The sequence below is a fragment of the Chenopodium album genome, chromosome 7 (assembly GCF_948465745.1).
Source record: "Chenopodium album chromosome 7, dcCheAlbu1.1, whole genome shotgun sequence".
NCBI lineage: Eukaryota > Viridiplantae > Streptophyta > Magnoliopsida > Caryophyllales > Amaranthaceae > Chenopodium > Chenopodium album.
In genome coordinates this window covers 12,246,106-12,268,973 of record NC_137840.1, presented here as the reverse complement: position 1 = coordinate 12,268,973, position 22,868 = coordinate 12,246,106, and the positions used below count along the sequence as shown (strand labels likewise).

Here is a 22,868-nt window from a genome sequence, read left to right as displayed (position 1 = left end):
TCCCGAGCACTTAGATCAATCATCTTTACTTTTCTTGTTTAAATAACTTTTAATTAATTAATTAATTAGTGTTGTTTGATCACTTTAAACGAATTTTTAATTAATTAATTTCTCATAGTATCTTGCGTTGAAAAAGAATATAATTGGATAATTAATTATCGATTGATCACCTAAGTCAAGACGAATCTTGTTTATTTATTATTCTTTTCATGAATATTGATTAAATGAGAATAACGACTTTTGCAATGTAATTCCTACGTGATTGACGCGTGTCAATAAAATCAATTAACTTAGTTTTTAGGTATCATGTTGCATATATTGTTTGGTGATGAAATGTGAAAAAGGAAGAGCTCATAGAGGCTGCACTAGGGCTAGGATACCGATTCCCCTCTAAAGGGAACGTTATCTTGGTACCCTCGCTCCCGAACTCATTTCTAGTACACGTAGACCAATTCAGGCATGGGTAAACTTATGATTTGTGCTAAGTATCCCTTGTACTCTACTTGGGAGAAAGGCATGAACGAGGTTTATGAGTTTTCCTAAAGCTCATTGGCGACTCCTTACTTGTTTCTCATAAAAAAGCGTGATGATAGGATCAACTCTAGTTCAAGGTCCCCCAAATAGTCATGAATTCAAATCCTAATACACCCTAAAAGTGTAAATTCCCAAGCTTTTAAAGGGCCATGGGCATTTAAGGAGAAGGATCCCCTGCGATGGGAACACCCTCCTTACATTATGCACATACATTTCCACATTAGTTAGTTTTCTCCTTTAAAACTTATTTGCTATTGATGGGTTTTTCACTCTTCATGCAAATTTATCAAGTTTCAAACATGATTTTCAAACATGGAGTCTTTTCAGATTTTATGGTTTCTAACCATTATTCGAAATTTGGATTGCACGTAGCTATCTTACAAGATATTATTCCCTTACTATCTAATAGTAAATAGTATGCTTGTAAGTCTGAGGTTTATTTCTAACTTAATAGAAATTTGTAGGATTCAATTCAATTCTTTGGTGAATTCTATACCTATATGAGGTAATTGCATCAAACACTAAGTTTCAAGAAGTTCAGGGCACCAAAAATCATTCTCTTTTTCCCTACAACAAAATCATTCTCTTCTCCCTCTTTAACATAATTTCTAGCCTCCCTTTTATTCCACCATACATTCCTTAACCACTCCAAGGAGTCCATACTTAACCCGTGATTCCGTCCTTAATCCAAGGAGTGAAATGTATAATTATCTGAGGGTTTGGACCAAATCAACTCTACTTTTATGAAATACAATTTTCATTTGATTTATTATTTATTGAAGTTACTAATAGTTTATTCATTATGTAGCAATTCAAGGAAACGCGGAAAGTGAGTAATTAATTTACTCTTATTATTATTTTTATTGCTAGTATCATGATTAGGGTTATTATTATGATTTGATTTGACTAACGATATTATTGTTGAATTGATTCCAATATTAATGTTTATTCAATTGTTATCATGATCACCATATTTCATGTTAAAGGGAATATATAATTGGAAATCACGCCTAATAAAGATAACCTGGACAACCGGTTTAGGTTCCTTTTTAATCTTGTTATTAAATCAAGTGATCACAAATATTTTAGAATTATGTGTTGCGTTAATATTCAATCAATTTAGCATAATAATAGTTTTGGAGCAAATTGAATCTTTGTTGTATGCCTTTGAGATCGCAGGAATTACTTTTCACTATAAGAAATGAGTAGAGACCAACACAGGCGAATGTGACTCCATGACTCATTTCGTACCATCATCCCCAATCCGCCTTTCGTGGTTCTGAACCATATGGAGTTAGTAATCTCATGGATTATAAATGGGGTGTAACCTTCACGGGTTAATCGTTGTTGCCTTTCGTTGTCCCTTAGTCGTGGACTCTTGGTTGCCTTAAATGATCCGTGAACGGTTTACAAGTTCCTTAAAAACTTGTTGGCGGCTCCCTACTTTCCCTGTCCCTAATCGTATATGTCAATTCCCACTTTCTATGAGTGTCAAGCATATTCACACATGCTTAACATAGTCACGCTTCAAACGACGCCTACAATTTGGCGACTCCACTTTGGAGGATTCTTGGTTATTTATCGATTTGAGTGATTAGTATTTAATTAATATGAGTGGATGAGACTTGAAAGATTCTTGAATCGTATTCCTGTGATCAAATTGGCATTTTTTGCATATACATAGATGTTTTAACATCATATTTTAGGTCCGCTCGTAAGAAAATTGGATAACCTGATCATGATCGAAGAAAACGAGGCATTGCTTGAATTTTACAAGCACAGTGTAACGCTAGAGGCGCCATGACATGGTACACAACACCGTGACGCGGTAAACTGTACCCTGTCGCGGAAATTTCCACCGTGACATGGTGCATGTTAAATTCTTCCAGTGGTTCTGTTCTTTTTCTCGTTATTAGCTTCCTTCGATTTTTCAGAAAAATGTTTGTGTTCTACATACGTCTTAGTTCCGGGGAATTTAAGTTCTATCGACCGAAAAACGCTCACACGCTTTCAAAGTATGAAAACTCGAATAATGCTTTGTAGCTTTTATTTTTTATTTATTTAAAAAAAAATCGTGTAATTCATCCATTTGTAATAAAAAAATTTGAACTTATGTATTGAATATTTAATTAATATATCATCATCGTTTTTTTTAAGATTCCAAACCCACAGTTCCGAATTCTTGGATACGCATGTGTTTCACTTTTTCTTTCTAACTATATACAATACGTAAATACTGTGCGTTAGCACGAATATACTTTAGTTGCAAAAAATGGGCAGTTTTTCTAAATAGGGTGTATTGAAGGTGGTTATTTACAAAATTCATAATTTATATTTTAACATAGTAATTTTTTTAATGAATAAAACGACCTAATGTCTCTAATATTATCGATGTACAATAAATTAATGTAAAACAATTCTATTTAAAGAGTTTTTAAAAACAAAAGGAAACAAAGGGAGTACGTGTATTTAACATATAGAGTTATGCCTTACTCATCCAATCATCAAAACATATAAAAAGGGGAAAGACAACTGTGTAAACTATACTCTTAATTGGGATTTGAATGTGTCGGTGCTTGCTTAATCTTCACATTTAGCACCAACCCTCTCTTAGATCTATGCTTTCCATATTTTCGATTACATTTAATTCAACCCTTATATAAATATATTTTTCTTTAATCAAAACACAGCAAAAACACGACATTGCAACACCCACGATAATATATTAGCATCAAACACCTTATCAAAGAAATATTCAAATAGTACTTGTTTTTGCATCAAAAAAAGTAAAAATAAAATCAACCCATTAAATTCTTAAACCTTTTGAATTTGATAAAAAAATATTGGGTTAAAAATGGGGGAAGGAAAAGGGTCGAAAGGTGGGTGTTGTGGTTGGTTTTTGGTGTTGATAGTTGCGGCAGCCATTGTTGCAGGTTTAGTGGTTGCTTTTAGATCAAAATTCCATCATTCTGATAAACCCGAACCCGTACCCGGCCCACCTGGCGCCATTGTTACTAAATACTCTGATGCCCTCAAGTTAGCTATGCAGTTTTTTGATATTCAAAAATGTAAGTTTGTTTATAAATTTATTTGATCATATTATTAGTTTGGTGTTATTTATTCAATTGTTTTTTTGACAATGTGATATTATATATATGTTGATCTTGTAATTTATTATGGGGTTTTAGTTATTTCATTGATGAGTGATTTAATAATGTGAATGGGAGTTACCCATTTGAATATTTTGTCAATGGAAGTGTTGTTTGTAGAAATTTCATTGTTTTTAAGCAAAGGTTATGTGGTCAAATCAAAGGTTATATAATTTCGATTTGTTGATTTTGGATGATGTTGGTTTAAATAAATGTCAAGTTGATGATAATGTAATTGTGATTTATGTTACATTTAATTAATATTGTCCAAGTGATAGAAGGCTAGTTTTTGGATCTAGTTTGAGGAGATTATGGTTTACTCATTCTTTGATCTTGCAGCTGGTAAGTTGGAAGATAATAAGATATCATGGAGAGGCGATTCGGCTTTGAAGGATGGGAGTGAGGCAAAATTAGACCTCTCAAAAGGGCTGTATGATGCTGGTGATCACATGAAGTTTGGGTTTCCAATGGCTTTCACTGCCACCGTCTTGTCGTGGGCTATCCTCGAGTATGGGGATCAAATGGCTGCTACAAAACAGCTTCAACCTGCTCAAGAGAACCTAAAGTGGATCACTGACTATCTTGTCAATGCTCATCCTAAAGATAATGTTCTCTATATTCAGGTATATTGAGTTCTTGTCTCATCTATGATTTTGCTAAATTGTTCGAAAAATGTAGTTCTTGCTTTAGATTGTATCGGAGATGGGTAGTATTGCTATGAATTGTTGGCTCCAAATGGTATTAGTTAGTAATTGCTATTTTAATATCCATTTGTGCTCTTACAGGTCTTTATCTTTTGAATTGTGACTAAGATTGAGTGATTACTTTGTAACTTTTTGTTTATAATTTACTTTAATCTTTCTACTTGAGATTATCAGCCCCATTCCTGGAAATTTATGGGGCCTAGACATAATGTAAGAAAAGGGCCCCTTACGTAACAAATTTTTTTGCATGCAATAGCTTTAAATATAAGACAATGAAAATAGCTTATATTATTTGAATAGTAAGTTTGCATACACAATACTTGAGTAATAACTTTGCATAATATTTCATAATTGAATAAATATGAAACAGTGTAATTGAAAAGATTAATATTTTAAGAGCAAATACTCATAGAAACCGGAAGATTAGAAGAAGAAGTGAAGAGGTTATATTGCATTGTTATCTCCACTTGATTGACATCTAAGTAATTTAATATTAATTGCTAACTAGTAACTAAATGCATTAATTATCTTTTTTTAAAAAAAAGCTTTTTTTAACGAGTAAAAACTACAGAGTGAAATTCTACAGCTATGCAAACTGATTTTTTTAAAAATATTTTTTGTGCCCCTTTCTGACGTGGCCCCTAGGCGGTCGCACTCGAGGCCTACCCCTCTGGGCCGGCCCTGGAGATTGTTTACATGTGGAAGTCTTGGGGTGCGATGAGTGGCTTCTATTTTAAATCTTCAGAAATTTTTTATTAGAATGATAAATATGAAAGCAATTGGTAACGTTTCCATTGATGATTAATTCATGTAGGTTGGTGATCCTGATCTAGATCATAAATGCTGGGAGAGGCCTGAAGATATGACTGAGAAAAGGCCTCTTACACAAGTGAATGTCTCCACTCCAGGAACAGAAGTTGCAGCAGAAACAGCAGCAGCTATGGCAGCAGCATCCCTTGTGTTTAAGTCAAGCGACGCCACCTATTCAAGCACTCTTTTGAAGCACGCTAAGCAACTTTTTGACTTTGCTGACACAAACAGAGGTTCTTACAGTGAAAACATTCCAGAAGTTGCAATTTATTATAATTCCACTGGTTATGGGGATGAGCTCTTGTGGGCTGCAAGCTGGCTCTATCATGCAACCAAAGATAACACTTATTTGGAATACGTGAATGACAATGGAAAAGAATTTGCTGATTTTGGAAGTCCAACCTGGTTTAGCTGGGATAATAAACTTGCAGGAACTCAGGTGAGTCTATTATTAATATTATATCAGGAACTGAATTTTACATGCTTCTCTTTTATGCCCCTTCTGGCTTCCTGCTTATATATACTTGTACAACTGTTTACCAAGTTGCTGCAAGGGATGTCAAATGCTGTATAATCTGTGTTCGTATGAGTTGTATGATATTCCATTCGAGTGAGTAGATATATTGCCACATTGTCTTAATCTATCATATACAACGTTTTAACAAAAAGTTTTACATTTTCCTTTGTAATAATTGTATTACTCCCACCTTTTCACGTATTTATTCCACTTATTCATTCTGAGGACATCTCCAAATGGTTTACGCGATAATTCATTCGATTGGAGAGACTGGTTCACAATAGTTTGTCAGCGTAGTTGACTAGATTGTTGTCAAGTTTCCAAGTGATGAATTAGTTCATTGTTGTTCTCTAACATGTCCTTCACTTGTCAAGTAACACGCTTTAGTTTAATCTATATATATTTATTGCTGAAAAATTGCAGAGCGATTCTAGCTTAAGTTTCACTGAAGAAGGAAGCTAAATGGTTATTAAATCACATGATTTGTTATGGTGGACCTTGTAAATGATCGAGTTTAGTACATAGATTTTCCCTGGATTCCAGTATTTAAACCAAACAACTATTACTGTCTTTAATGTGAGGGGCTTTCAACCTTAAAAAACTGCTGCATAACACAGTAATGAGAAAAGTGTTTTGGTCATTATTGAATTTTCAGTTGCCAAACATAATGGATTTAATAAATTCTAATCAGCCTTACCCCATAAAAGGACTGATAATGGTGTTTGAGTTTGACAGCCTTTTTGATGTTCTGCAGGTACTACTGTCTAGGGTCAATCTTTTTGCTTCAAAGGATGTCTCAAGTTCTGCAAATTCTGGCCTTCTGAAGTATAGGCAAACAGCTGAGGCTGTTATGTGTGGTCTTTTACCAAAATCTCCAACTGCAACATCTAGCAGAACAGATGGTAGGTCACTTGATGTGCTCATAAATACGCCTGCTTTCATCCCCTCCCTACCCAAAAACAAAAACAGAGTTAAACAAACAACTCATTTTTGCTCATTGTTACAAACTATGTCTTTGTTACTTAGATGACTTTCATGTTTACAGAAAAATGAACCTTTTTTCGTTGGAACTTGGCAGACCTGTGAATATGATTTGGTTTTCATGATGTTTGAACTGTATAAGGTGTCTACCACTTGTTACATATAATTTGACCTTTAAAATCTAAGAAAGGTGAAGACGATAGGGAATTGATGATCATAATAGTTTTGGATGGTGTTATTCCTCTTGATTTAGGTGTGTTATATGTGTCATTAAGTTCTGAATGACTCAATCCTGCTGTCTTCATTTCTATTGATTATCTTAGATGTATCCTACAACCCATAGTCCCATGTTAAATAAGTATCTCGAACATTAAAACTAGAATGGGAAGTAGCTTATATAGTCTAATGGCTAATTGTTGTGTACTTGGGTTCATCGATGAAGAAAACTTTGGTTTTCTATACTAGAGCTCATTTATGTTGTATTGTTGCTACATGCTTGCAAATGTGTAGTCAGTGTAGAAATACCAGCTAGTTCTCTAATTCAATACTTGATTTTTTCTTTTGGGATGTTAATCCAGGGGGTCTTGTATGGGTCAGTGAGTGGAATGCACTTCAGCATCCTGTCGCAGCTGCATTTTTGGCTGTTGTCTACAGTGACTACATGCTTTCTTCAAGAACAGCAAGGGTGTCTTGCAGTGGACATTCGTACAAGCCATCCGATCTTCGGAAATTTGCCCTTTCACAGGTGTGTTTTCTTGTCTGCTAATTTGAGACGTGATAGAAATCATGCATCTTATGGACTGTTAATCTTTTCTTGTTTTTGTAGGCTGATTATGTGTTAGGAGACAATCCTATGAAAATGAGTTTTCTTGTGGGTTATGGGGACAAATACCCACAATTTGTGCACCATAGAGGTGCCTCAATCCCAGCAAACGCAAAAACTGGGTGTGAAGATGGATTCCAGTGGCTTAACTCTACTAAACCCAATCCAAATGTTGCTGTTGGAGCACTTGTTGGAGGGCCCTTTTTAAACGAAACGTTCATTGATGATCGGAATAATTCGATGCAAACTGAACCTACCACATATAACAGTGCCCTTGTTGTCGGCCTCTTATCGGGTTTGGTCACCACTTCTTCAGTAGTTGCATCTTTTACATGAATGCTGTTATGCTAATGCCATAACTACAAACTACGTCTTTGTATTTATAGGTGTATTTTTGTTGTCCATATTAGTTATCTACGTGGGTGACATTGATGTCGCTCTTGTAATCCGGTTACAATGATACCATGTATCATCATAGTAATGTAGACTTATGTAGTAGAGTGCTGGAGTATCAGATCACAACTTCCTCATGTGTCATGTCTCTCTGTATTTGCTGTAATTTTTTTTTTTTTATTCTTTTTCGTCGTCCCTGACTTGCCTGAGCTAGGGGCACTGCAAAGGTGATGACTGAAGAGTGGAACTTGTTAAGCTTGTTATTGTTGTGCGATATACATGAGCAAGGGTGCAGCAAGGCTATTGTAGATTTGTTTTTTACATTAGGTTTATGGTTGTGTATCAAGATTCAAGAAATAACAAGTGCTTGATTTTTATGATCTATTTACATGAAACAAACTTGAATATACCTCAAATAAGGCATTCTCATTGCCCACAAATTAGTTTCTCTTTTGACCCAAAAATAGTTTCCAAAATTAGTTACATTTCTACTACTCCCTGCGTGTGTTAACACTTTCCTAATGTTGCCTTATTTTTTTATTTTTTAAATTAATTTCAGTAAACTGCTACTTTAATATTATTTCTCAACCTTCATGGGTCTCATATGTGCCGTTATTATTTCTTTTTATCATTTTTCTCACATTTCAATATATCATTTATATCTTCATTGTTTACTACGGAGTAGTAAAAATTGTAAATAAATTAAATTATGAAAGTAGGCATTGTTAGTTTTAGTATGATATTTTACATAAAATATCATTTTTTTATTGTAAAATAATAATAGATTAAGTCGACATGATTTCTTATTGACTCAAACTTGATCCGACTCAAAATGACCCAACCTATACCTGATTTTCAAGTCTATTAACGATGAAGGATGTTGATGTCTTGATGAAATGTTATTTTTAAACTACATCCCAACTTTTCATGGTAAACCATATACTACCTCTGTTAATTTTTATGTGCTACTTTGGGGTATTATTTGTGAGATATTAAATATTCCAAAGTTGCACATAAAAATTAACGGAGGTAGTACAAATGTTTCATTTGGAATGATTACGTAGGCAAATACGTCACTTGCAAGTATGTATACTCTTTGGTAAAAAAATTGAGCAACGCGTTCAAACATTAAAAAAATCAATTAAATTTATAATTGAGCAACCCACCAATCATCATCTAATGAAAAAGCTATCTTAAGATTTCGAAGAATCATATACTGGTATATAAATTACATAAACATATACTTGTATATATCATTGGGATGTAACAAAGATTACCCCTAAATTCATGAATAAATAAATTTGGACGACTTGTGGTTATACAATGGTCAAAATGAGATTATGTATACTTGTAATTTGCTTGAATCTCAATCTAAATAATCTATGGCTATCAAATGATTCTGTTTAAGCTATACTAAAGACCATTTATACAATTACAGATGATCATGTATATAATTGGTTGTCGTCGAAATCAACGAGAAATTTCCGACTTCGTTGTACCGTATCCTAGTTGTTGCTCAATCTCCCACCTAAGCTTTGTCGCTTCACCATGGTGATTCGGAACGTAGTCCTGAAAAATTTACATATTACATACATTTTTCAATATAAAAAAGTTTGTAATGGCTACTAGTAACATTATAGGGTGTGCGTGGTTGGCAGATGTTAATGTAACAAATCAATCTCGCACATATGAACCTCACAATATGAACGTTCATTAGTTTATTTGTATTATTGTGTTCATATATTTTAGTACATGCATGTTTATATGAGTCCAAAACAAAGTGTCTTAGCTTAAATTCTTACCTCAAGCTTGGTCATAAGTTCATGGGCAGTTGGAGCAGAAACAATAATGCTACGGGCAGCAGGGGCAATGAAACCCTCGTCAACAGCCTTGTCTATGAAGGACAATAATGAGTTGTAATACCCATCAACGTTCAGCAAGCCCACCTGTGTCCAAAAATACACAACATTTTATTATTTGATGACCATTTTTTTTAAAAAAAAATAAGTATGTGGGAAAATCTGTACTAATATATGAAAATGTATTTCTAACAACATTCACGTGTTATGTAAACTCTTCTAATAAAATGTTCACTATAAGATTTGTAATTATAACCTCTAACTCTAGAACTATTTGTCTTACCGCCGGTATATGAATTTTTATGTGATCTTTTGAATAAAAAATATTAATATGTAACAAATGACAATATGAATAACAAATTTAATTACAAGAAAATTGAGTTATAAATTACTAATCAGTTCCATGTATTAATCTGGGACATCGCCCAAGCCCAAAAACTAGTGTTAAATTAATAAGTGATAGACAGATAGAGTATATAATTTATTCTTGGCCTCTTGGGTCTCAACCCTTAACTTACAAAAATATGTTACTAGTATATACTCTTTAGAAAATAAGCCAAAAAAAAAAAAAAAAAACCACCTTTGTACTAAATTAGAATTTTGCCTACTTTAAATACTTTTCACGTGTGTTAAAAAATTACTACTCAGTACGTTCTACATTATTTACAATAATCTATATTATTATCAAAACTCATAGGGGATAACAGACTAATGTCATATGTCACTCTTATTTATTATTTGGTGCTACATGTGTTACATATTACCGTATCATATGTGTATCACTCTTCTCTCACTACATTGAATTGCAATAATGTACTTACGTGTAGTTAATTTGAAAATTCTTTATTGGTGTGTCTTTAATTCTCTATAATAATGTTTATTTTACTTGAAAAACTATTCATATGTATTAACCTCTATATTATATTTTTCACTCATTAATATTGTTCAACTTTAACCATTTTAATTTATTTTGATCAAACATATAAATTTATAGGAAAATGTTATACATAGCCATTAGGGCTACATATAAGCATTAATTACAAAAACACATTAATTACACTGATCTACGTATGTTTTTATCATGAATTCCTAATTTTATACTACGTATAATTTTCAAGGCTGTTTTTAATGCTTATATATATAGCCCTAAGGGTTATGTATAACATTACCCAAATTTATAATGTATCGGGAAATCGCTCGGGCCAATAACTAGTTTGGTATAAAACGTGAGTAAAAAATATCTAATAATTGCAAATAATTTGAAATAGAGGTTGTAGTAGTACATCAAATTAGACAAATTTGATGTCCTTTTATATTTTTTGTTTATCATTCTTTTTTAAAGTTTGGATTAAATAAAGGAATCATACATGTACAATTTTAATTTTATTTATTATTATTTTATTTTTCATTTCCTTCTAAAAAAAAAATAAATAAATAAATAAAAATTCATTATCTAATTACAAAGCTCCACATTATCAATGTTTTTAGTAAATTTTATTATTGTTTTTTTAAGAACAATTATACTGTATTAAGGATAATAAGTGTAACTCATGTTTAATTTATTTAACTCGGCAATATAATCTAGTATGCATTATTTTAATGAACATTGGTATCACGTTTACAGTTTTCTACAAAAATAACATAAACGTTTCCATGTGTAATTTTAAATTAAAAGTCCACATCCAATTAGCCTCCTCACTCAAACTATAATTTAAAATCATCTTAATTAATCTAATAATCATGGTACAATATTGATTAATGAATTTTTGGTGTATGGCAAGTTGATGAAACGCTCGACGATATCATGATGTTATGCCTCACATCACCTTTTTTTTCTCCATTATTATTATTTTTCCAAAATAAGTGGAGCACTAGTGAGCACCTTATATGAAAACAACTTTTCCTTTAACAAAAAGATAAAATACAGTAAATTTTTTTGTTTGTTTTCCGATAATCCGATATTGTCAAGGTCAATTCGGCTAAATTAAAGGTTATGCGTGCTCTTGTTCAAAATTATGAAAATTTTCATATATATTCGGGTGTAAGTTGCAATTAAAGGTATTTTTATTCATTTAATATTATTTTTTGCTCACTTTTTAGATTTTGAAATGACCAAAAAAAAAATATTAAAGAAGCAAAAACTATCATGGGTGCACTTGTCTATCAGTGTATGCAACTATGCACCCGGGTGATGTAAACGTGTAATATAAGATTTTGTGAAGGTTGTGTTTTGAGAGTAATTACACTTATATTATTAAGTTATTTACAGCATTTAAAAGAATTTGGAAAATAAGTTTCTTTCTCTTTGTGTTAAAAAAAAAAAGAATTTGGAAAAAATTATTCTAATGTAACAGGCAAGAAAAGAAAATTACCGGCTTGTCATGAATTCCTAGTTGAGCCCAAGTGATGACTTCTAGTAATTCTTCCAAAGTTCCATAACCTCCTGCATTCATCGAGAGTGACCAACTTTACCCGTGAGCAAATTAGTAGATTGATTAAGGTAACCCCACATTCCCACTCACTAAAGATGGCTACAATCTATGAATGAATATATATTTAAAATTAATTAACATTTAGAAAGTATTTTCTCATGAATTTTATAATTATTCTACATATCTTGTTTTTTCTTAGGCCCACAACCAATTAACTATACTTGCTTTCATAATAGCATCATTTTTTCTAATCAAAGATTAATAGTATTCTTAATAATTTTTGGTAGGTGAGAAGAAATATTTAACTGATTCGAAAAACTATCTTATATTAATCTAAATCGAGTTAGAAGACTAGACAATTAAAAAGTGCGGGAAAAAAGTAAGGAGATCTGCACCCTAAAATTGCCCTTAATAAGAATTGCACCCTCCTACAAAGTTATTTCCTTACAAATAGATTAACACTCGATTTGCAACTCTACTTTAACCCTAATTGAAATTCCATAGTTAAAGCAAATTATTTGATATTTTACTCTTACATTATTATCCCAAATTTTCAAAAATTGAAGATAGCACATGAGTGATTATAGCTAATAAAGCATACTAAAAATTAAAGTATATATTGAACATTTTTTTTTAACATGCAAAAGTGGTGCTTGTTTGAACATAACGTTACCTGGTAAAGCAATGAAAGCGTCAGCTTGGCGAGCCATTTCTGCTTTTCTCTGATGCATACCGGACACAGGTCTCACTTCCCCTACCGTTTCACCAGTAATCTAAAACGTACCAAAGCAACTTTAATTATTCCATTCATTATTATAATACTCAAATCTTACAATTCTACAATCCCAAAATACACAATCAATCCAATTCTAAGTAAAATCTTGCATTAGTTAGAACTAGATTAAACCACATACAATGCAAAGTTGTTAAATTATTATAATGAAAATAAATTTCACCAAAAAAATTGATGTAAAATATTAAGAATAGATTCCATATTAAAATGTAGGGAGTATGAAATATACTTGAAAGAAAATAATTTAATATGTAATAGTTATAATAGCCAATTTGATATTTAAAAAAGTTTATTTTAGATTTGTACAAAATTTGAAAAACTTTTGTATACATCCGGTTTACACTAATATTAGTGTACATCGAGCAGTATAAGGGTATTCTAACTTTTAGCTAATTAATTTTATGTTAACTTTTTGCCTGTTTTTTTGGATAACTTTAAACATAATACAATTTTTATATATAAAGACAACAAGAAAAGCCTTATAAAGGTAATTAATTACATTTAATCACTAATAATTGATTTTTAGTTATTTAAAATGCGATTCTTTACTATAAAGCGTAGATAATTTTTATTTATATTGGGTTACTTTTATGCATATTGGAGTTACTTTTATTAATTTCAGGGGTAACTTTAATAGCTTTAGACTTTCTTTATAATGGATGTACAATAATTATTGTAAACCCGATTTTTAAAAAAGTTTGTGAAGTTAAAATTAAGATACATATAAGGATTTTTAGTAAGACCTTTTGGAGGGAAAACTTGTTTATATTTTAATACCAAGTGTCCCTTTAAATTTCGTCTCTAATATAATGTAATTAATTGCAATGAGAGGTTATTTTCCTACAATGCAACTTGTTAGGATAAAGTCTTACCAAAGAATTTTTCCATACACTTTATGATAACTTTTTCTTGTAAAAAATGGCACTTATAACTTAGATATGTAGATATAAAGACCATATACTACGTGTGAACAATCTTTTTTAACGAAAGGTGCCCTTTGCATTGTCTTATTCAATAAGTGAATCAAACATCATGTTACACATTTTGTGGTCTTATTTTGGTTTATTAAAGAATATGAAAGTTATTTGAAGTAAGCCAAACAAATTAATCACTAAATTTTACCCAAAAACCACTAATAACCTTAGAATAAACAAAAGCAAAGGCTAGATCTTAATACACACATATACACATGTCACACACACAAAAATAACAATAAAAAGTTACTTAAGAGTTTTTTCAGTTTTTGTTTTTCAACACTCTAGACAAATGTTGAACAGAAAAGTATGACTTCTATTTTATCAGATGCAACTTTATTGTTGGGGTGTGAATTGGGACAAGCTTAGCTTTCGAACTCTATGTCACACACTCACACATATGAAATTTTTAAGTTATAATTTACAAAATTTTGTAAATGGAGTTATCTTACCTCATTATTTTAACGTTAATGTCCTTGTTTTAGCATGTGTTTAGGTTAACTATCGCACAAAAATAATTTTTTATGGGATAAAATATGAGAATTTATGAATCATGACATATAGCATATACATTGTTAAGAAAATGTTGTTGTTGACCCACATAAGAATATTTCTGTAGTAAAGTCAATAAGATCTTGCTTACTATTATTTTTGTATTTTTTTTTTTTTGGAGAGAATATTTCAGAATATGTAGTGTTATATTCAATCCAATTTGTTTTGTTTCATCAATGAAAAATTATCTAACTATTAACTTTTAAGAAAAATTTTTCCATGACACTTGTCACTACCTTGTGAAAAAATTTCTCTTTTTTTCTTTTTTTTTTTTTTTATTTTTTTTTACAAAATTTTTAAGTAAACTATTTATACGTTATTTTCTTTTAAGTTTGACAATCATATTTCATATATACCCAATTGAAATATTTTTAAGTATCTCCTATATACTTTATATTTGCAATATTGTTGTAAAAAATATTTAATAAACGTGCATTGCACGGCACTTTAACCTAGTTTATTCTCTAAATTCTTTCAAAAAAGTTTAGTTAGTATAATTTATTTCACAGCAATAGGAAAAATTATATAAAAAACAAAGATAAAAAAATATTTATAAAAGGTTTGTAACCAAAGCGTTGAAGTTGGCTTTCACCTCTTTAGGCATGAGGGTCTTCGGGATTACTCTGCATATATATAAAAAAAAAAAAAACGAGCTAATTAATGGCTCATTTTTTTATTTACGTTGGACTTGGTAAACATGCAAGAATATAAAATGAAAAAAATGAAAGTGTGTTGTCAATGACATTGAGGGCAACGTAAATCTAATTTAATTTTTGAGTTAGGGTTATTTGTACGCTAATGATTTCTAATAGTTAATAACTTTGTTACAGTAACCCTCATTTTCTTTAATATTAGAAAGATCAGCTCAATCAATCGTTGAATTATACTAACTACTACTTCATACTATAATTCATTTAGTAAACATCATTGATGATTATATATTTTTTTTTATACCTAAAATGACGTATTTAACTAATAACTTAGAATACAACAAACGAATCTCTCGCAATGAAATAAAGGAATAAACCTCAATAAACATACTTCATGTCTAGTACGGAATAAACAATATATATATTATACTTATAGAAGTATACAATTTACTTTGTCACTTGAAATTTCATGAATATCATACTTATTGCATTAGCTTTTAATTGTTGCCTCAAGTAAATAGTATACTTCACTACTTACCCTAAGACATGACGTCCTCCATTATACACAGCTTTAGAAACCATTCCCATTAAGCCAATGCTTCCTCCTCCGTAAACCAAGTCAATCTTGTTTTCAACCTACACAACACATGTAATTAAATCAAGTTTAAAAACTATAGATATATTTCATTTATATTTTTACCCCAAACAAAACAACGAGCTGCTGACCTTTTGGTACATAAACATGTTGATGTACTTACTAAATTGTACATTATTAGCATATGTCAATGTGTAGCTGTAATTAATATCATTGTGTAATCATTCCCTAGGAACTCTGTATATATACTCCTATACTAAGCAATGACAATTGACAAACCACCGAACATATTCCTACATACATGCATAGACCATGGTACACCAACGTGCCCCTCGAGCCCTTTTGTGCTTTTAAACATATTCATATCGATTCAGACTATTTTCATATCATGTTTAACTTGCTCTCAATTTAGTCCGGTCCTTGCTTATTAACTTTGTGTCACTTTAGGAAACACACAGTAGTGTATTCTCCCTACATTTTTTCCTCTAATTATTTTTCTCTAATTAGTGACGTAATCTTATTATAAGCTTACCCAATTTTTTAAAAACAAGTTTCACACACTCATATATTCTGCCACATGGCTTCTTTTTGCCCCCTTAATCACAAATATCAATTAATAGCAATTTGCTCTGGTACGTGACAAAATCATTGCTCCAAGAATAGAGTCTCTATTTTTTCAAAATGGCAAAACTATAATTTCAATCTAATAGTATATCTAAATATCTAATAGTCACATATATATGTTTAGTCGCTATTTATATGACTAACCATTAATTCTGAACGGAATGATGGGTATTAAAATCCACGACACTACCAATTAACTTATTACATATTATTCCAAGATTTTACCAACATAAAATAGTTTAAAATAACGTATACAAAAATGTGTATGGTCATAATAATAATAAAATTAAGACATCAATGACTCGAGGAAATGAAAAGAAACATACTAATTGGTTAGCAAGCTGAAGAGCAGCAACCTGATAGCTAGGACTCTTTCCAGGACTACTACCGCAAAAAACACAAATTCGCTTAAATTTCGACGAACCCGAAAACCTCTTCAACATTTGATTGTTTTCCATTGCTAGAAAAGCTCCTACTACGGTCTAACAGTTCTTTTGCTGAATTTGGTTAAGTTATATTTTGGTAACAAGTTTATGTGATATGATGAATAAGGCACAAATGGGTTGAATATTTGGCAAAATATGGTTTGGCAATAAAAAGATAAGAAGTGGGGTAATAGTTTGGGTGTTAGTGCTTGTTGGTATGAAGAAGTGTGAGTCGTGCGAGGAAGCACGGGCCGTGCGCTAGCAAAACAAAAGGTTAAGCAATTGAGGAAAAGAGAGGAGGATAAATGATGTTATTATTTGGTCCCCTCGTATGTCTTTTTATATCACAAAAACATTGGTCATTTTAAACACGTCTCTAAGGTTGTCATCTCGTGGAGTTTTTTTTGGAGTATTATATTATATAATTATATGTAAAAAAAATTAAATAAAAAAAATTATATTATAAAGTATTATTGTTGTTGATATTCAAACATACGTGAGATTTATATAATTTAGTGATTTTAGTGAGATGGTACAATGTGAAGGAACTTTCTTTTAGTAAGAGGGGTAGGAGTGTAGGACCCTTTTGAGAAAGAGAGGTGATAATGTAGTTGAGGGAAATGAAGAAGACCGACTGACCGAGTTGAGAGCTTGAGACGGTGCGTGCATCTTATTTGTTGATTTAATAAAAAAAAAAACAAATTAAGTTAAACAAAAAAGTTCATGTGGAATGGAATGTTTACACCATCGTGTAAGTAAGCTGAAGTAAAACATAAGTATGAGAAAAATATATATGAGTTGTGTGAAAACAATTATATCTCTAAAATAATAATAACTTTTTAAAAATATGAGAAAATACATATGAATTGTGTGAAAATAATTATATTATTAAAATGTTTTATTACATATATACCCTAATGATATGATGTTAATGCATCTAAGCTTATTATTGTGTGATTTATTGATTTAACCTACTCCGAATAGTGTATGTTTGGACAATTATATAATACCCTCATCAATGTTAATTACCCTTTCTTAGAACTCTTAAGAATAGTGCTTGGTGTTAATTGAAACGAACACTACAAGGGGGGGATTGTAGCAAGTTCCTATAGCTACTTTTTGCGGAATATAAATAAACTGTAAAGGAACTTGCAATGCACACAAATTTTTACGAGGAAACCTTCCAAGGCCCAATTGGAAGTAAAACCTCGACCCTTCTAAGGGATTTCCAAAACCAAATCACTTCACTATAATAGAGCAATACCAAATTACTACTTATTATAAACAGACCTTTACTCACAAGTTCCACACTGAACTTGCTACACAGTAGGACCCTATCCTACCCAATCTAAGTCCCACACTTAGATTCACTCGTACTCCCTAAGTACTATCTCTCAGCTTCACATTAGAAGCTTACACACTATATAAAAAGTATAATTCACACACTCACCCAATAACCCCAACCAATACAAAATATATGACACTAGTATATGATAGGCAAGCTACGTATGAAACCTGAAACTAATATGACAAAATTAAAGCTTGGCAAACTTACACAATTAAAGCACAAATGATTTCTTCACGCATAAAACTCATGGAAAACTATGAAATGAGATGACTACTATTTATACGAGACTAGCTCATATAGTAAATAGGGTTTTCAAAAAGATAATTATGTTAATTTAACTAAATCTCAAAACACGATTTAAAGAAAATCTTTTGGAAAACTAAATAAAGACAGATTTATCAAATAGAACAATATCTTTTGATAATCAGTTTTAAGAAATAAATCTTTTAGAAAAATATTTTCTTAAAAACCTATCTTTTTAACTTTCCGATTTTAATTATTTTTGCCAAGCATCTTTGTCACGTTTCTAATAAGATTCACGCGTAATCTACTTAACATATTTTCAACAAATGTAGAAGATATAGAATCTTAACTAAATTAAGTTGATGCGCCGTTATTCTGTAATTGTAGATTACTTGTGCTTTACGTAGACCAAGACTAAGTTCCTGCTGTCACTTGTACTCCGGTACCAAACTGAAACTTCGTAAGTTAACTCCTTAACTTGTTGTCTTCAAGTTCCTGTTAGGGAACTTAGATAGTTCATGTTAGAGAACTAAGTTCCTATTAGGGAACTCTTCTTTTATCTTGTTTAACTTTCCAAGGTATCTCTTCATGCTTTCATAGATAAGGTTACTCTTCCACCAACAAGGTCCACTTCACTTGTTCTAATCATACACTTAAGAAACCTTTATTAGTCGAGTTTGCTTGAGTTTAATTCCATCATCATCAAAACCTCAACAATTTCCCCCTTTTTGATGATGACAATCTTAAGCAAACTCTTTAGAAAAGTTAAATAAAATAAAAGGTCGTATTTTTGCATTTTTTATTTATTGAATTAACATAAACACACAACAAAAATTAAACACAAATTATAAAAAAATTACATGAAAAGAAAAATAAACAGAACATAAAACTAAACTAAACTACTGGCATCATATCAGAAGAAATTTCTAATACTTTCTCAACTAGAACCCAAAACAACTTCAACCTCCGAGTTTGCTTCTTCTTTTCCCCCTTTTGGCATTATCAAAAAGTCCTGACTTTTCAAGTTTATTAAGCATATAGCCACAGCCCCACAAGCAATTCATCGAGTGTGGAAAACTGAAGGCAGCGCTGCTAACTTCCCTTAAGTTAGTTCCACTTTCTAGCATAGGTGTTCATAGCAAAAAAATACACATATGTATAGGTAGAGTTCCAAAACATTCATTTAAGACCAAACGATTAACATCCTGCTGAGCAAAATAAAGATATTACAAACCAAAATATATTGTTCAAAAACTGAAATTGAAATTGTTCATGACTAAAAACAGGAATGAGATAGGCTAGGCTATTTAGGCCAGGTAGGCTAGGTTTAAAATAAGTTAGGCTAAGTCTGAAGAAGTTCAAGAATCTTCTTGTTGTCTTCTTGTGTTTGAAGCACATTTGCCTCCAGTTTTCTTCAAGGCTTCTAATAGCCTTTAGGAACTCCATCCTATGGAGCTTGAGACTGTTTTTTAGTCCCTGCACTTTCCTCTACAGCTTCTGCATTTGCCCTGTGACTGCCTTGAGCTGCTTCTCTGATATCTCAGCTCTGTTAGTGAGCTCAGCCACTTGTCCAACCATCACTTTCTCCTCATCATCATAAAGTTCCAAAGGTTTCTCCATACTCGTTTTAGGAATTGTGCTTGATGACAGTCTCCTGCTCTTCCTAATAGGTTTCCCTGGAACCTCTCTCCCTTTTCTCTTCCCACCAGCTGCCTTTTTCTCTTCCACTCTTCTGATCTTCCAACTCACTACTTCCAAACTTATTCCCAGTAGTGTCTCTTCATTTATAACACTCTCATGCTTCTCCTCCAATCCACCATAAATCCCTTTGAGCTTCACCCCGAGTGACTCAAACACAGTTGAAAGCACAGCCCCATAGCCCACTTTATTCTTTCCAGGAACACAGCGTGATAGATGTCGGTACATCAGTGAAGGAAAATTTACCCTAATTTTCTTAGAAAGATAGAAAATGACATCCATATCCATCAAGCATGCCTCACTCTTTTCCTGAGTTCTAGGCAATATTGTTTTCTCACCAAGTTAAACAACAGCTTATTTAAAGGGCTTAGATGATTATGACTCATAGTGTTCTTCCCCCTTTTTCCAACCAGAATTTCAACAATATCACCTCCTAAATAATCACCTACCTTCACAGTCGATTTTCCCTTAATGTATATCTCAAACCCTCAATAGGAACTTTCAGAATCGTTCCTAATTTCTCAACATCAAACTCAATAATCTTTTTGTTGACTACACTAGAAATTTTCCCTTGTTTTACTGAAAATTTGCTACAAAATTCATTCATGGCAGCAGGATATAGAATTTTTTTAGATGCACTATTCAAAAAAAACTCCCATCCCTGAAACTTAATTAAATCGAGAAATTCCAAAAACCTAGCCTGTTTGCACCAAGACAAATCAAGTCTATGACCAACCACATACCTATCGACACTTGCAGTAACTTCCGATTGTTCATCGTCCTCTTCTTCATCTTCACCGTCGTCTTCTTTCTCTCCCTCTTCTCTCTCCTCTGCACCGTCTTCTTCATTGTCATCTTCGTTTTGAACCCCTTGCACGAAATCCTCAACTTCCTGAATATGATCTTCAAGAGTTTTTTCTTTTTCTTTCTTCTCTTTCCACTCTCAAACAACCAGTGGCTCCTTCCTTTTTGTTCTTACTCTCTGCCTCTTTTGAATTAGAAGGTGAGGGTTTGGGCTTTTAGAGGTTTTAGACTTGTTGGGAGAGGAATTGTAATTCACCATTGCTAGAGGTGAAGTTTCTTCTTGAATTGTTTTTTTTAGTGATAAGGATTTTCGGATGAACTGAGTTCAGTGATGATGGCCATGGTTTTTAGAAGATGGTGGTTTTAGATATTGATGGTTTTTACTGAAGAGGTTAATTTGATTTGACATTGGAGTGAAAAGGTGGGTGAAAGATTCCTTTTATAACTATTGAAGCGGTGTGATGGAAATAAGGGGTTTACTGTTCAGTCATTTAGTTAAACAAGTTCAATTAGTTTTTACAAAACAATTTAAACAGGAAGCATTTACTAAAAATCCTTTTCTTTCCAAATTCATTTAATTTCAAAAAGAAATTACTTTCTGAAAATACGCGTATTTGGAACACGCTTTATTACTAATTACATATACATTTAATTGTTTAGTGAACTAACCTCTAGTAATTAACAACGGTGACACTTCAGTTATATATGTTTAGCACACCATAATTGTGCTAGATTCTCTTTTTGCTCTATTTACATTGTTTTTTACTTGCCATATCTCAGAACTTCAGAAGCAATCAATTAAGCTTGATCATCCCAAGTTCCAGTCTTAATTTCTCAAATCTTTCTTTGTTTAAGGGCTTGGTTAGAATATCTGCAATTTGATTTTTAGTTTGACAAAACTCTAACTTAATATTCCCTTGTTCCACATTATCTTTTAGAAAGTGATGCCTATGTGGATAGGTTTTACCTTTGAGTGTTGAACTGGATCCTTTGAAATACAAATAGCACTGGTATTATCACATTAAAAGGAACACATTCAAATATAATTCCAAAGTCTCTAACATGTTGTTTTATCCATAGGATTTGTGAACAACATGCTGTTGCTGCCACATATTCAGCTTCAGCTGTAGATAATGCAACTGTGTTTTGCTTCTTGGATCCCCAAGAAACTAAAAAAAGTCCTAAAAACTGTACCTGTAGACACCCAAATGTGTCTCCCCAAAACCAAACCCAGTGATGAATACCTTTCATGTCATTTGATTATCGAACAAAGCAAAAGTGTGAAAAGTCTAGTGATGAAGATGTTTTTATTAAAATATCTATTCTTTCTATTTTTGAAAATATTTCTTTTCTTACCCTATTTATGAAAAACGTGCATTCCAGTTTATTTTTGTCCATGAAAAGGGTCTAATAATGGGTAGTTGGATGGGGCTTGAAAATATCTTTCCAACGATATATTATAAGCCCAATTCCGATGAATAATGAGGAAGTTATGGCCAAAATACTAAATTGGTCCCGGTTTGGTTCTTATATGCGGCCCAATGATCTAGAAGAGGGCCTATTATTAATTATCATTACTAAAGCTATTAAGATTGATTATAGTCTTCTAGAATACTCTAGAAGGTTCTTTTGAATCCTAATGGAGTTAGGATTGATAATTATGTTTCAAAGAGTTTGAAATTGAATAAAACTACTCCTTTTAAGAATTCTTGTTTTGTACGAGATGGTTTTGTGCCTCATAACCTTTATCCAAATCTTATATGGTTGGATAGATATTGAAATTATCTTTCCAATGATATATTATAATATTAAATCAGAGCTATAACGGAAAAGATATGAATGGAATATGAAACTCTATCCAAAACTGACACCCTTCCACTATTTCGGCAATATCTTTTTATCTACAAAGGATTTTAATTTGATTGCAATTGGGTTAGAAATTAGACTTCAAGAGATTTCT

At 31.9% G+C, this 22,868-nt stretch overlaps 2 protein-coding genes across 3 annotated transcripts; one reads left to right on the top strand and one right to left on the bottom strand.

Moving 5' to 3' along the window:
- Nucleotides 1-3,086: 3,086 nt before the first annotated feature.
- On the top strand, nucleotides 3,087-8,288 carry LOC145640915 (endoglucanase 10-like). The gene is made up of 6 exons (XM_081692144.1): nucleotides 3,087-3,602; nucleotides 4,023-4,306; nucleotides 5,202-5,636; nucleotides 6,469-6,616; nucleotides 7,274-7,440; nucleotides 7,522-8,288. The coding sequence occupies exons 1-6, from the start codon at nucleotides 3,389-3,391 to the stop codon at nucleotides 7,852-7,854; spliced, it is 1,581 nt and encodes a 526-aa protein (XP_081548270.1). The 5' UTR covers nucleotides 3,087-3,388; the 3' UTR covers nucleotides 7,855-8,288.
- Nucleotides 8,289-9,088: 800 nt separating this feature from the next.
- Nucleotides 9,089-17,126, bottom strand: LOC145638917 (putative cytokinin riboside 5'-monophosphate phosphoribohydrolase LOGL10). Of its 2 annotated transcripts, none has more exons than XM_081689977.1 (7): nucleotides 16,717-17,126; nucleotides 15,710-15,807; nucleotides 15,114-15,144; nucleotides 12,876-12,975; nucleotides 12,143-12,213; nucleotides 9,714-9,857; nucleotides 9,089-9,480 (listed from the first exon to the last, which is right to left on the bottom strand). In XM_081689977.1, exons 1-7 carry the CDS (start codon nucleotides 16,846-16,848, stop codon nucleotides 9,382-9,384), a joined length of 675 nt encoding a protein of 224 aa, XP_081546103.1. In that variant the 5' UTR covers nucleotides 16,849-17,126; the 3' UTR covers nucleotides 9,089-9,381. The 2 variants fall into 2 exon arrangements, with proteins under 2 accessions (XP_081546103.1, XP_081546104.1); XM_081689978.1 differs by having other exon boundaries at nucleotides 16,747-17,126.
- Nucleotides 17,127-22,868: the final 5,742 nt, after the last annotated feature.